At 49.6% G+C, this 14,978-nt stretch overlaps 1 protein-coding gene across 1 annotated transcript in view; it reads left to right on the top strand.

Annotated features, from left to right (window-relative positions):
- Nucleotides 1-11,357, top strand: part of CAMK1D (calcium/calmodulin dependent protein kinase ID) — a 433,113-nt gene extending 421,756 nt beyond the window's left edge. The window contains exons 9-11 of the mRNA XM_032837893.1: nucleotides 7,568-7,655; nucleotides 8,557-8,674; nucleotides 10,173-11,357. Coding sequence (XP_032693784.1) covers nucleotides 7,568-7,655; nucleotides 8,557-8,674; nucleotides 10,173-10,291 — 325 coding nt within the window. The 3' untranslated portion in view covers nucleotides 10,292-11,357. The remainder of the gene's footprint in view (nucleotides 1-7,567; nucleotides 7,656-8,556; nucleotides 8,675-10,172) is intronic.
- Nucleotides 11,358-14,978: the final 3,621 nt, after the last annotated feature.

Raw genomic sequence — 14,978 nt, 5'->3', positions numbered from 1 at the left:
GAACTCTTCTCTTCCCTTGGGACACAGCCTCCTGAATGCACAGATGACAAGTTCAGTGTGCAAAAGATAGCTGTAGGCTTTTCATTCTACAGGAAGTATGTTGGGATCAATTTTTTTGAAGGTAATTCTCCAGGGAGGCATGAAGATGGGAGTTTTAGTCCTTGAGCTTACCGTTCAATAAGTAAGTGAATTGAGGTTATATATTCTTTTCCTTTTAAAATGCTTTTGGGGACACCTGGGTGGCTCAGTCAATTAAGCATCTGACTCTTAATCTTGGTTCAGGTTGTGATCTCAGGGTCATGAATTCAAGTCCCGAGTTGGGCTCCAGCCTACCTAAAAAAAAGAGAGAGAAAGAAAAAAGAAAGAAAATGTTATTCAAGTTCATGTGTCTTCAACCCCAGAGGCATTCCCTGATAGTTCGTGACATTCGATACTACATTTTCAGCAGTGCCCTTGAAGCCCCCTTGTTTTGAGCCACTTACTAAGCCTGAACCCAACTGTGCCAACCAGGCGCCCCCAATTTTCTTATCTTTAAAATGAGAACAAGGATACCTACTTTACAAAGCTGATGTAAGAAATCATGGAGATCATACCTGTTAAGGGTTTAGCACAGATCTGGGACATAGGAAATGCTTTGTTAGGCTCGCATTAAACCACTAGGAGCATCCATTTGGAAACAAAGACCAGGAACCGTAGAACATGTGGTATGATGGCAATAAACAGCCTTTGACTGAAGGAGAAATGCCCTGAAAAAGTCCTCTAGGATACTGCCCCATGTTTGTTCCACCACCACCTGTAGCATTTCCTCCCGAGCATCACATGCTGGTTGGTCTTCCAAAGGGCACCTACTCAGGGGAGTGCCGTAAGCTGGTTTCACTGAAGTCCCCGACTTCATGATTTTTTTGACTTTACCATGGTCCCAAAATTATACCAATTCAGTAGCAACTGTACTTCCGGTTTTAAATTGTGACCTTGTCTTGGGCTAGCTGCATCAGGGATGATCTTCTTGTGAGGTCGGGTGCTGGCAGCCACAGTGCCCGTCAGCCACACAATCAACTACGGTTGACATCCAATTGCTGACACCCGTCCTGTCCCTGTACAGCCCTTCTGTTCTTCACCTTCAGTGCCATATTTAGGAAATTCCATGAGCTACTCAACACTTGATCATACAAGGAGCTTTGTATTAGATGATTTTGCCCAACTGTAGGCTACCATGGGTGTTCTGAGGATGGTTAGGGTGGACGGGGCTAAGCTATGTTTGGCAGGTTTGGTGTATTGAATGCATTTTCGACGTATGATAGTTTCCACTTACGATGGGTTTATTGGGACAGAACTCCATTGTAAGTCAAGGAAGAGTTGTATTTTAATCTATGACCACAGCTATCACTTACAGAGCACTAATTATTTTAGATTCTGTTCTAATTGTGTTAAAACATCATCTCATGTTTTTTCTTTATAATAACCCTGTGAGGTAGGTTTTGTCTCCATTTCAGAAATAAGAAAATCGATTTAGAAAGAAAGTAACTTAGCCTGAGCCAAGACTGCAGAAGCACTACGTGATGGTGAAGCCACACTTGTTTCCGGCCAGAACTGATTCCAAAATAAATGTTCTTCGGCACCACCCTGTAAGAAGTAAAAGGAAGACAGGAATGGCTGAAGGGGAGGGAAAGATACTTCCAAATAAGGAGGCAGATTTGGTCTTATATATGTATGTATTTTAAGATTTTGTTTATTTACTTGCAGAGGGAGAGAGACAGTGAGAGAGAGAGGGAACAGAAGCAGCGGGGAGCAGGAGAGGGAGAAACGGCTTTCTGCTGAGCAGGGAGCCCGAAGCGGGGCTCCATCCCAGGACTCTGGGATTGTGACCTGAGCCGAAGGCAGTTGCTTAGCAACTGAGCTACCCAGGCGCCCAGTCATATATATTTTAAATAAATTTAAAATAAATGATACTTTATTTTGTAACAAGTTACATTGGACAATAGGTCAAAGTATGTGATGATAAAGTTAGTGAAGCTTTTCTTACTTTACCAGCAATTGGCCTTCAGGGCTGTAGGAGACCTTGACTTCTTCGGGTTTTGTCGAGTTGTGGTTGACGCACACTGTTTAAGTATAAGGTGTAGAGCTACATGGCTTCGCCTGTGTATATATTGCAAAATGATTCCTGCAGGAAGTGTAATTAACATCCACCCCCTTCTGTAGGTAGTGGAAACAGTTGTTTCCTCGGGGTGGACCTTTAAGGATTTACTCTGCAGCAGCTTCCAGATATATGTTAGAGCAGTGTGGACCATCCTGTTGGACTTTACGTCCCAGCACGTATTTATCTTCTATGAGACTAAAAGTATGAGACTGTGGGGGTGATCTAACGGAGGAGGAAAGTGACCTCTAAGGAAGGGAAGCAACTTACTTTCTTGGATGTGTTCACGCATCCAACCTCGCTCTGTGGGAGACAGGAAGCATACCAGCTGAAACCTAGTCTCTGCTTCACCAAACATTTTTGAAAAACCAAAGAAGGGAGGTCATTTCCTGAGGGGCCTGGCAGAGAACTTCCCAGAGGGGGTGAGCCCCACACCGTGAGGCCGTCACCAGGCTGTCAGGGGAGGAGAGGAGTTCTTGGCAGGGCGAGCAGCCTGGGCCACGATCAGGGCCTAAACCGTGTCTCTCTCCTGAAGCCACAGCACTCGGTATTGCTGGGGGCAGGGGAGTGGACACAGGAGCAAGGCAGGAGGGGACTGGAAAGGAAGGCACGACAAGCGGATTCTGGCGCGAGCTCGGGGTAGTACAAGCTTTGAGTCCCGTTCCCTGCTTCACCCTTTGTTACTGCGTGGGCGACCTCCTGAGCCCTGGGGCCCCTGTGCCGAACTGAGATCATAAATAATGGCAGTCTTTATCCTATAGGGCTTTTCCAGGGATGGAATGAGCCATTACATACAAATAAGAAGAGGACCCAGTACCTAATACATCTTCTCCCATCTGTACAAGTTGCCATTAATTTATTGTCATACTAAGCAATTTGTACTTTTCCCTTCGGACATTGGGGGCCTCTGACAGGTTTTAAGCTGGTGATCTGATTTGCATCTCAGAAAGCTTAGCCTGCTGCAGGATGGGAGGAGGGAGACGAATTGCTGGTACTGGGCCAAGGGAGGCTGGCAGGGAGGTATAGACTGGAGGGGAGGCTGGCCCAGAGAAGGGGGAGGGGGCCTGCCTATAAGGATGGGGCAGATGGAGACCACAAGGGACACGCCAGGGGCAGGGGCCACAGCTTGGGGCAGGGCACTGGTGGGACAGGGGGCCCTGAGGTTATGGCCAGGGTTCCAGCTGAAAGGAAGGGCCGGTCAGATGCCTCCACTGAGAGGAGCAGGAGGGAGGGTCCGGAGTGAGTCTAGAGACAAGGAAAGAGGTCAGGCTGGAGACAGAGACTTCTGGGTCATTTGCCTGGGTCCCCTCGGGATTCAGTAGCTTGCGAGGTGCACAGATTGATGCCTCTTTACTCCAGAGCTGGGTTTCTGCCAGTGCTGATTCATTGCTCCCGTGCGTGTCCCAAGTTCCAGGAAGTCAAATATTAGAAAATGGTAAAAATTAAGGCATTTGACTCAAACATCATTGAAATGCTCCCCCCCCCGCACTGTCTGTATTTCTGATATCCTTATTTCTTTTATGTAAAAGTTCCTGGGCAAAGAGCACAGGTTCAACAGAGAGCTGGCAGAGAGTGCAGTCATGATTCCAGGGAAGGATGGCTTTCTCCACACCCCATTCTGGAAGCTGTGTTCTTGGCACATGGATTCTAGCCGGAGAACATCTCTTCTTCTGCATTTGCTCTTCCAACTTAATCAAGGCCTCTTGGCACCAGAAGGGCCTCTGGCAGTCACAGACACCATCCCTTGGCCCCAAACACCCACTTGGGACAGGACAGGGCTCCTTTCAAAGCTGTGTGTGTGTCAAGGTCACTCAGCCTCTCTTGCCAGATTTTTGGGTGCCTATGTCACTTGAAGCTTTGCCTTTTCGTGGCGGTGCATGGTTAAGGAGGCTCCAGCCCGCTGGTCGCTGGCCAAGGGGGAGGGACTGGCAGGGGACCAGATGGGAACCCATCCCTCCTTACAAGGAAGCACCTCAATAGGGTTTGTTTGTCTGCTTCAGGTTGTTCTGGACCTCCCTCTCTAGTTACAGCAACATGGAAACCAAAGTGATGATTGCTGGGCATCCATGCCCTAGGTGACACTTGGCAGTGGGGCCCCCACCCCGGGGGGCACATCGTGTGTCGGCCAGGCCAGGGGGCACCTGCAGCCCTCCCCTCAGTGTTCACGGAGACCCCTCCCCTCTTCTGGGCTCCAGTCCACCTAGCTGCGGTTGACCCATAGGAAGCAGGAAGCAGCCCAGGGCTCTGGGAAACCCCTGTCTGGGGTATACACAGGCATCACCAAGACTGTCTTAAGCAAGTGACTAGAAAAATGCAAAATCAGAGCTGTGGAAGTACAGCAGATGAGGTATGAAACACAAAACCCAGAAGGTAGGGAGAGATGAGTTTGATGATTTGTGTGTGGAGAAGGAGTGCCAGACAGACCTCGCGAAGGGTCATTTACATGAATGCTATCTGCGTTGTTAGCACGGGGTTAAAACTGGAAACCAAAGTGTGGCTCCTGGCTGGCTCTGTCGGTAGAACGTGCAACTCTTGATCTTGTGTTGTGAGTTCAAGCCCCTTATTGGGTGTAGAGATACTTAAAAATAAACTATTAAAAAAAACTGGAAAGCAAAAGAGACATGAATGAAATGTGGGTGTCCATAGCTTTATATGTGTGTGCGTATACCGATTTATAAGGAAATTCTCCTGGGTCGGAGGCATTGTTCAGTTCCTAGGACCATCGAGGTACAACCAGAGTCTCTTCCGATCCTAATATTCCATGCCTCCAGAGTCGTCGATGAATAACGCTGAAGGTCGTAGCACTGAGCGTGGCGAGAGTCATATGTCGTCATTGTGAACCCCCTGGCTCATGATCAGAGTAGGCATTTCCGTGATGGGGTCCATTTGAGGAAGACTGTGTGCTGTCATGGGCCAATGTCCCCAAGGAGAGGACCTTATGGGAGCCTCTGGGCCACGTCTGCCCTGCTGGGTCTTACTCAGCCGCAGCATGCCCCAAGACAGAGGGAAGTGAGCACTGAACATTCCTGAAATAATTAGAAGTTTGCATTTTCCTTACATCTCAGCCCATGCTAACCCACAGAGAAGGGAGCCTCCCTGACCCCCTTGCTGGTCTGTTTGGTTTGGAGCACGGCTCTGCCCTGCGGCGGTCCTCAGCCTGAGACACCCCGTACTCCCACCCCTTCTGCCTGCTCGTTTCCAAGAAAGTGCTGGCCACCAATAAGTTGGAATTGGCCCCCTTTTCTGAAGACATAGTTTTTTGGTTTTTTTTAAAAGATTTTATTTATTTATTTGCGCATGCGAGAGAATGGGATTGGGGCAGGGAGGAGCAGAGGGAAAGGGAGAAGCAGGCACCCTGCTGAGTAGGGAGCCCAATGCGGGGCTCAATTCCAGGACCCCGGGATCCTGACTTGAGCCAAAGGCAGACGCCCAACTGACTGAGCCACCCAGGAGCCCTGAGGATGTAGCTTTTAAAAATGGGGCAGGAGGGATGCCTGGGTGGCTCAGTGGGCTAATGCATCTGCCTTCAGCTCAGGTCATGATCTCAGGGTCCTGGGATCGAGCCCCACATCGGGCTCTCTGCTCAGCAGGGAGCCTGCTTCCCCCTCTCTCTCTGCCTGCCTCTCTGCCTACTTGTGATCTCTCTCTCTCTCACGCTCACTCTCTGTCAAATAAATAATAAAATCTTAAAAAAAAAAAAACAAAACGGGGCAGGAGGAAACAGTCACATGAATTATCTAGAAGGAGAAGCTTAATAAAGATGTCCACTGTCCCCTAACCTTGTTTCTCTTGTTTTGGATGGATTTGCCTGCTATTCTGTTTCACTGGTGGTGGGGGGGGGGCAGGAGGCAACTGGCAGTTGTTGGAAATAGAAGCCTGATTCTCTTGAGTTCATTTCAGAGTGTCCCCTTTGCTAAGTCTTTCCAGCCCTGCTGGGAAAAAGACAGAGTCTATGCTAGGAGGGGCGGGGGTCACTCATACCTGGGAATAATCGGACTGTATTCCAGACTTAGGCCCAGCCTGGCACAGACTAAGGGTCCAATCCTGCAGCCATGTTTTCAATTCTAAAGTGAAAGGTTGGGTAGGTAGGGACATATTTTTTTACTCAGGGAGGATTTCTTGTCTGAATAAGCCCTAAGCTTGTTCCCCTCATGTCCTGAAACGGTAGGACATCACAGTGGGTGGCATCCGGGCTGTTTTGGGTCCAGGGCCATCTGGGTCTGGGAGATGACAGGTTTCCTCATTAACCAGCCACCTTCCAGCCAGAAAGGATGGTCAGTGTTCCTGGCATCTATATGCCCCTGAACCTCTAAAATGCAAAAGATTATTTCATAGGTATCAGATGCCAAGCTAGAATTTAATAGTTGTTAAATGAAAGGGAAGATATGGAAGGTTCTAAGTGCAGAAGTGAAATGAGAGCAAAACACAGTTTCCTCTGAAACTGGAAGGAAGGCCAGATGATTAAATGTAGGGGAGGGACGGTGCTGAGGTTGAGAGGAATGTGTGGGGGAAGAAACGAGTGACCTCCGGGTGACCGATGAGACTGGAGATTGTGAGCCAATCGAAGAGGTCAGGGCGGTGTGAGACCAGGGAGAGTGGGAGAAGGATGGGAGGGAAGGAGAGGTGGTAAAGCAGGTGGAGAAAGGACTAGGGTGAGGGGGTAATTCCTAGGTAGTTTCTAAGGACAGAGGTGAAGAGCAAACCCCCCTTCTTCTCTGCTAATAGAAGGCTATAGAACAAGCTAATGCCGAGTGATATCAGTTACCCAGCTGAGTGTTTAGAGAACTTTTCCGAAATGCAAGGGAAGAAGATTTGCCAAGCAGGGGTGAGCTGAGGCTGGGCACCCTCTCACTGAGGGCAGAGGAGGTGGGGGATGCCTGGTGTGGGCAAAGAGAATGTGGCTGAGCTTCATTCTGCTGGAATGGAGCCAGAAGGATGCTTTGGCCCCAGGGTGTGAGTGGGTCCATGGAGCGGTGGGCCTGGAGAGGGTACAAAGAAGGAGCCTCAAGCAGGAAGAAGCTGGGAAGATGGCCCTGGGTAGGGATCTGGTGGTCAGACCAGGCAGGAAACTCATCAGGACCTCTGAGGGGAAGGGCTACAGGGTAGAGGGCTGATGGAGAGGGAGACGGAGGGAGCAGGAGGGGAAACCAGATTCAGGTTGCTGTTGTAGGAACTGCGGCCAAAGGGGAAGAAGTGGAAACCAGGCAGAAAGGTCCACAAATCCCCTGGAGGGTGCAGAGTTTAGAAGAGGGACAGGACTTTGAACACAGTGGTGCCTGGAAGGGCAGCAACAAATCACCCTCTTAGGGAACCTTGGGATGGGCACAGGACTGACACTTTCCTGGGAAACCAGCATGGGACCCAGGTCATAGCACCACCCCCTGCCACCTGCCAACAAACTGTTTTAAAGAAGCATCTTTGCCTTTGTTTCAGGATCGCTGGGGACACAGCCCTCAACAAAAACATCCATGAGTCTGTCAGTGCCCAGATCCGGAAGAACTTCGCAAAAAGCAAATGGAGAGTAAGTCGCCTGCTTTATTCAGTCCCAGTGAACACAATAACTCCCATGAAAATTGCCCTGTGGTTGGAGCATTTATTATCTCTAAAGATTGCTATCACCAGAGTTGGATGAAAATCCCCAGAACCTCACCCAGAAAAATCTTGCTAATTAGCTAATTGCTAATGAGGTTTAAGACTCAAATGGGGTGTCATGGTGTGGGAGGGATAAGGTACACGATTTCATATCCCCCCAGCAACAGTGTTGGTTCGTTACTCCGTTGCTGTTTCTTAAGACTGCAATTCCTGTTGTCTGCCTTTCCATTGCTGGAACCTTAAGAGTTGACTTCTCTTAAAATTATATGAGAGCAGGAGAGGAAACCCTATTTAGGAAAGCCTAAACCTTAGGTTCTGATCAGTGTGCGTAAATTAAGAGCTGTCTGTTCCGCCCTGAAAGACTGTACAGAAATGAAACAAATTCTACTGACCTACTTCATTTGGAGGAAATGCTATTCATTAGGACATGAACGCCAATAACAGGAAAATAAAACCTACCTTAAAACTTCATTATAAACTCTCATTTAAGATACTGTATTATAATAATAGGCCTTTGATTCTAAAAGTCACTTCTCTAACATTATGGAGAGAATTGGTATGCATTCATTCTAGATGTTTACTATGTCAGAAGAAGACTATTTGTTTAAATCTCCAAAATACATCTCGCGGGGCGGGGTGGGGTGGGGGACGCAATAAATTCACATCGTTTTGGAAGAAGGGTCAAGATGAGCTTCCTTTCTCAAGTATCATGAGAATGTTCTAAGACATCTCAAATGCTCGGGGTAACAGGAGAAACGAACGGACGCAGTCTGAGTCTTTTCTAATTAGCTGGACTCTTTTGTCTGCTTTTTCCCTTTCTTAAATTTCAGCAAGCTTTCAATGCCACGGCCGTTGTGAGGCATATGAGGAAGCTTCATCTTGGCAGCAGCCTGGATAGCTCAAACGCAGGTGTTTCCAGCAGCCTCAGCTTGGCCAGCCAAAAAGATTGTGCGTATGCCGCAAAGACGGAACTTTCCAACTGGCAAGCAGACCCCTCTGGGGTGGGGCGGGGGGGAGGGATTGGCGTCCGTGAGCACCTGGTGTTTGATACCTCATCTCCTTGGATGTCCCCAACAACCCGGGGACCTTATGTAATTTAGAAGAATATTTTCTACATGTCCCATTGTTGGATGTTCACGCAACAGTGGGGTGTCGCTATGCCCAGTTGGAGGTGATAAATCCGTGGCTCGAGTCCCATGTGGCTGTGGCTGTGTGGACGAAAGTCTGGACACTGTCCTGTCTGTCTCCTTCCTGTGAGGTTTGTTTGTCATCGTGTGCCATTGTTAGGGGTTGAGGAAGGGACAGCGGAGACTCATGACAGCCTGATCTCATTGGTTTTTAGTATCTGTTTTTTGATGAGGATCATGATATTTGGAGCTGAGGTTTATAATGTGCATTGGCCTTGCAGTCTGAGTCATAGTAAGAATATTGCACTGTCCTTCACCTTTGCATGGATGGTCACATCACTGGGGACATGCTTGCAATTGTCTATTTCTCTCTCCCCATCCCCACCACCCTCTGGTGTATTTATCTTAATTCTATAATAGGCCATCCCAGTGGCTCCTGACCCCTTCAGAGCAGTGCCAATTGGCCTTCTTCTCCTTGATCATGAAACCCTTCCATTTGGTCTCACTCTGGGCATCATGTTTCTACCCCCATTACCCTCAGAAAAGCATTCCCTCCACCTATAATAGTCTTTCCATCTTATCTGGTAATGTGAGTCCTTAAATTTCCCCCAGAAATCTCCATGAGCATCCCTTGCCCCAACCGCACACTGTTGTAGACCCACAGATAATGAATCTCCCTCTTTTGGAGCCTATGAAGGTCGCAGACAAATGCACTGCTGGGAGCTGAGCTGCAGGGGAGCAATCCGACATCAGGATTGTCTGATGCCGACATATGCACTTGGTGGAGTTTGGTGGTACAGCCTGGGAGGTGTTTTTCTAGGGCAGGGCTGCTGGTATAGGAGGAAGAGATGACATCCCATGACGATCGCTCTGGGTCACAGATGCATCTTAGCCAGGAGTAGAGACCACCCACAAACAGCGTGGATGGGGGATCATAGTCTTTCTTTATTCTTCACATCTCTACTCACGGAGCTGTGGTGACAACAGTTCTTATAATGACAGCACGTACTCAACACCTAGCCTGCAGCCTAGTACCTAGTAAGTGCTCCCTCAGTAAGCAGCACCAATCCTAGGAGGGTGCTCAACCTTGTGGTCTTCAACTACAAAACACTTACAATCATGATGATGAGAATGGGAGGGAAGAGTTGGGCCCAAGAAGAAAGCATTTTAAGGACCCATTGCCAGAGTTTGCCTACAGGTAGGTAAAAATTTAGTCAAGTGTGTAAAAAGTTGGCCCCCACCCCAAACCCTGCTGTGGGAAAGGGAAGCGAGTATTTTCTTCTGAGCTTTGACCCCTTGTGTCCACTGTCCCCCTACAGGTCTGGCACCCTCCACACTCTGTAGTCTCGTTTCTTCTTCATCGGGGGTCCCTGGAGTGGGGGCGGAGCGGAGACCGAGGCCCACCACTGTGACCACAGTGCACTCTGGAAGCAAGTGACTGGCTCTGGAGGCGGGGCCCCAGGGGGCGGGGCCAGGGAAGGGGGCCTCCAGCGCCCGCAGCCCCTCCAGAGCGATCCCACCTTGCATGGTGCGCCTTCCTGCACAGGACTGGAAGACAGAAGTTTTTTATGGCCATATTTTATACTGCAATTCTGAAGTGTTCATTTCTCACAAACTGTACTGACTCAAAGGGAGCTTGACGTCACAGGATCTGGTGCTGTACATACGAATCTTGCAGAAGCTCTGACGAAATGGACCTCCCGCGTCCTCTCCCCCAAGCCCCGTCGTTTCCGCTCTTCTCGGTATGGGTAACCGTCTCTGTTGTATTTTTTTCTTTCATGACAAAAAAAAAAAAAAAAAAAAAAAAAAAAAAAAGGTTTTAACTGGATTATTTAAGTATCGGTAAATATTGTGCATTTAGGGTTTTATTTTTTACCTTTTATGAAATGCTCCCTTCTGATCTATACTTCTGAGTCCCAGGACCTGTATCTTTTGCTTGTCCGTGATAGAGTTTTATGTTAACCTTCAAGAGATGTTTTTCGTTGTTTTTCCCCCCCACCAAGGGGAATGTAAAGGTATTTTTTAAAATTCTAATAAGAGGATCAAGAATCTCTCTCCAAGGTCAAGAGTGCACTTTACTTCTATTTCTCCTCTCTCCCCACTTCCCTGGAGGGGCAGCTCTCTGAGAAGACAACTCTGCAGATCCTCGGGGTGTCGTCTCCAGGGACACCTTGGGCAGGGGTGAGGGGGGATGGAATCTGCAGAAAACCTTTTCCAGCACCCCACCCTCCAGCCTACCTGTGGCCGTCCGGAGACCCCAGGGGCCTTCACTGTCAGCAGTCAGAAATAAAGAAGCCTGTTCTCCTCCCAAGACTAAAGCTACACCTGAGAGGCTCCTTACGCTGTGAAGGAGATGCCCAGCAAAGACGAAGCGCCTCCCTTCCACAAGGAACCAGTGGCCATTTTGTCCAACGGGAACTCCCCGCCCGGCTCCCATTTCTCACGAGGGTAACACAGAAAGCTCCACTCTCAGCTATGCAGTTTTCGAGTTAATCTCTGTTTTTTAAAAACACATTTCTAATCTTAACACTTCAAAAGGCCTCCGACTCCTAGAAGTCTTTTCTGCAGATTTTTACCCGGTCCTTCTGTGAATGTTATCCGGGTGAGCAGAGGGAAGTGGCTTTGGAAAGGAGTCCGTGGACCTGGGGGGTGGTAAGGAGAGGTGGCCTGCCATGCAGGGGACACTGGCCGCCACAGGGATGGCCAGAGACGGCGTCCACCAGGCCCAGCCGGCGCTGGAAGCCTTCCCTCTAACCAGGGCAAGCTGAAAAACCAAAGACCTGTGATGGCGGGGTCATCAAAGGGCCCAGGCTGCCTGGGCCTGAAGAGTTTCTTGGGATGTAGGACTTTCATTGCCAAACCTGGCAGTGTCCCGGGCAAACTGGCCCCATTGTCGGCCCATGTGGTGTGTAAGTGTGCGGAATGGAGCACAGCGTGGGACTCGGGGCTTCCGGGGCACTCTTCTGCAGAGGCCTGCTGCCCTTGGCCCTCCTGCCCACGTGACACCATGAGTCTGCATTTCTTGCCGTCAGCCTCAAGCCCGCTGCTTGTCCCTGGAGAACTGCCGGATGGCCCAACAGCTTTACTGGCAGAAGAAAATGGCACGAGGATTAGAAAGAGTATCTGAGAAAATGGGGTTTCTCTTCAGGGGCTTTATTAGGGTGTGGCTTACTAACAAGCATTGGGGAGCATTCGTGTTGCCACAGTGTCAGAAAACAGGTAATCTGAAGTTGAAGGAGGGTGATCGTTTGCCCGGATGTGGTCCCTGTAATGTGTACCTGAGTGGTTGTCGGTCCTTTGGCCTGTGTGTTCCATGCAATCCGTAGCACTTGGAGAGCTACTTTTGAAGCCACGTTCTCTGATGGATGAGTCCGTTATTTCCTAGAGCTGATATGCGGGTGCCTGTTCTGTTCTCTTAGTTTGAAGGTATGTCTTACCTGACAAGTGCAGAGGAGGTGAAAGGTGGGGTCTGTCACAAGTGTCCCCTCCGTGGTTTGGGCCAGCCTCTGGCCATGCTTGGCCTGTAACACTTCAGGTCTCCACAACATACTGCGAGGAGACGGCGACTGCTTTCAGCCCCAAAAGTGAACTCCGTTGAACTTGACACAGGCAAATCAAGACCGTTTAAACACCGCCAGACTCGGGTCATTTCCTATCGTTTAGGAAAAGGAGAAAAAGAAATAACACATGGAAGAACTTTTGCTCTTTGAGAGAGCCTCTGTGGCAGGAGAAAGGTTCTCTTTCAACCGCAGTGGGTATTATTTATGCTTTATTATCGTATCACACAGCAAGAGAACCCAGAATGTGTCTTTGGTTAAGACCTGCTGAGCCAGGCGGCTGAGTCCCAGGCCCCTCGCCAATGTCCGATCCCACCCGTAGGAGCTAAGCATCTCCTACGTGCCCCAGGCTTCCACTCGCTACGGAAGCCAGTGTATGGCCCAGGCTCAGGGATGGCCACCGGACCCATTGTGGGTTCCTTTCAACCCCAAGCTCCCGACCAGTCTCCTAAGCTTCTCAGAGCAAGTAGATAATTTTTCCTACTTGAATAGGACATGTTGATATCATGTCCACGAATGGCCTCTCTCTCAGCTGCCTATCCGTCCGCCCCTCCCTCGTGCCCCATTTTTCACTTCCTCCATGAGGCAGCAGACAAGCAGCAAGTGTGCACCCACATATGGGCCTCCCCGACCCCGACTAGCGGCTGATGGCTCATAGCCAGGGGGGCCAGTAGGGTTTAGAGTTCTTGACTATGGCAATGATTCTGATCATTTCTGAAATCCCACCTCAAGAGCAGGGAGCAGCTTTACCTCCCTGCATGGGAGCCTGTGACCTTAGAGAGAGTCCCACTGTCCAGCCAGCAGTTAGCCTGATGTTTGAGGAGCTCAGCAGGCCAGTGTGGGGAAAACTAGATGGCTTTGGCTAAACAAGCAAGAATCCAGCACTTAGGAAGCAAGGGCCAATTGGGATATAGGACTGGGCATAGAACTCTCAGACTCCATTTACCTGCCTGGCACTGACCTCATCCTGTTCATTTATCTGCCTTGGTGTCCAGCATATCCTGGATGGGGTGTGGGTGGGAGAGAGTAACTCCCCTTTAGAGTGAAGGTCAACAACACAAGGGACAAAGAGGTGGGAACCCCAGGGACCCCCCTTCTCTCTCTAGGAGTGACCGTTTTATCTGTTTAACCCATGGGATGTGATATTTGATGAGGAATTTTAAACCGAAGACCATATCCAGGGGAGAGAACTCAGTAGTTGAAGGCTCTGCAGCCCATTGAGAGCCCTGGTTCCAAGGCTAATGACGGGAGAGCTAGGATTGCTGTGACGCTCCCCACCCCGTGTGATTCACAGGGTTTCCTTTGGCTACATGAAGGGAAAGCCAGAGCCGGCAAAGGGCAGCTCTCCCCATTTCATAAACAGAAATAATATGTACTCTTTCCCAGGGTCACACACTCACTTCTGGCCAACAAAATGAAGGTCCTCTGTTTCAACCAATGCATGAAACCTTTGCATGTTCTTCTCAAAACAGCACTCTTTCTGCATCCTGTCTGCCCACACTCGACAAAAGAGTTGGCCTTTTCCTTAAACACATTCCAGACCAAACACTGTTCAGTTTGTTTCCAAAAATGTATACCTGTATGTAACCCACCACTCTCTTGGGGGACAACTGGTCCTTGGCGTACCTGACATTTGCAAACAAGGGTTCCAGCCCTTTGGTTCTCAGAGTTGAAAGTGTTGAAATAGAAAAGGTGAACTGGACAGAGTCCTCCAACGGGGGCTTATCTCCTGAAGACACCAAGAAACCCCATCTGCCAGTGAGCTGGCTCCAAAGCATCCACGGCGGACAGCAGGCAGGGAGGGGAAAGGAAGACAGAAGCGCACGCCCCCTTCTGCCCACACCCCACTTGTGGTCCTAGCGCATCACGGGTCTGCAGCCTGGCCGAGGGCGCGGGAGCCCAGCCCCACTGTGAAGCAGGCCCCGCATGCTGGCCAAGGCCTGGCCCGCTCCTGCTCCACTCTGACTCAGACCCTCAGACTGGAAGGAGCTGTAGCCCTTCCCGGGCCTTCCCTGCCACCTGCGGCTGGAGCGGCCCAGGTGTTGTGGCTGGGGGGAGGGGGGTGCGCTCTACTTCTGCAAACCCAAAGGCTGTGCATTTGGCAGCCAACCCCGCAGCATGCGGCTGCCAGGTCTGGTTTTGTGGACAAAAGCAAAGTGTGGAATGGCTTCTCGGTGTCTGTCTCTCTCTCTACACCAAAGGGACAAACCATTGCATTCACCCTTTGTATGAATGCCTGCTTCTGCATTTGCCCTGTTTTTAACCTTCTGGTCCCCAGGGAACTTCTCATACAGTGATTCTCTCTTCTGATCATTTACTGAATTATTTTACTTAGAGGTGATTTTATTTTCTTATGGATAGGAAAAAAAAAATTGAGAGGAGTGTTTGAGGCTTCAGTCCTAGAAATAAGTCATCACCAGGGATTCCAAAGCCCCAAACATGAATAAAATTTGTCCTCAAAGGAAAACCTTAATCTGGACAGATGGAGACTGCCAGGCCCTCGTAGGAGCCCTGTATTTCTGGGGCAGGGCCTGGGGCGGGGTTGGCAGCCGGGCTTTCTGGAGGGAG

The sequence above is a fragment of the Lontra canadensis genome, unplaced genomic scaffold, assembly GCF_010015895.1.
Source record: "Lontra canadensis isolate GAN:19392208 unplaced genomic scaffold, GSC_riverotter_1.0 scaffold100, whole genome shotgun sequence".
Classification (NCBI taxonomy): domain Eukaryota; kingdom Metazoa; phylum Chordata; class Mammalia; order Carnivora; family Mustelidae; genus Lontra; species Lontra canadensis.
The sequence above is the reverse complement of the archived record's forward strand: the minus strand, read 5'-3'. Positions and strand labels throughout refer to the sequence as shown.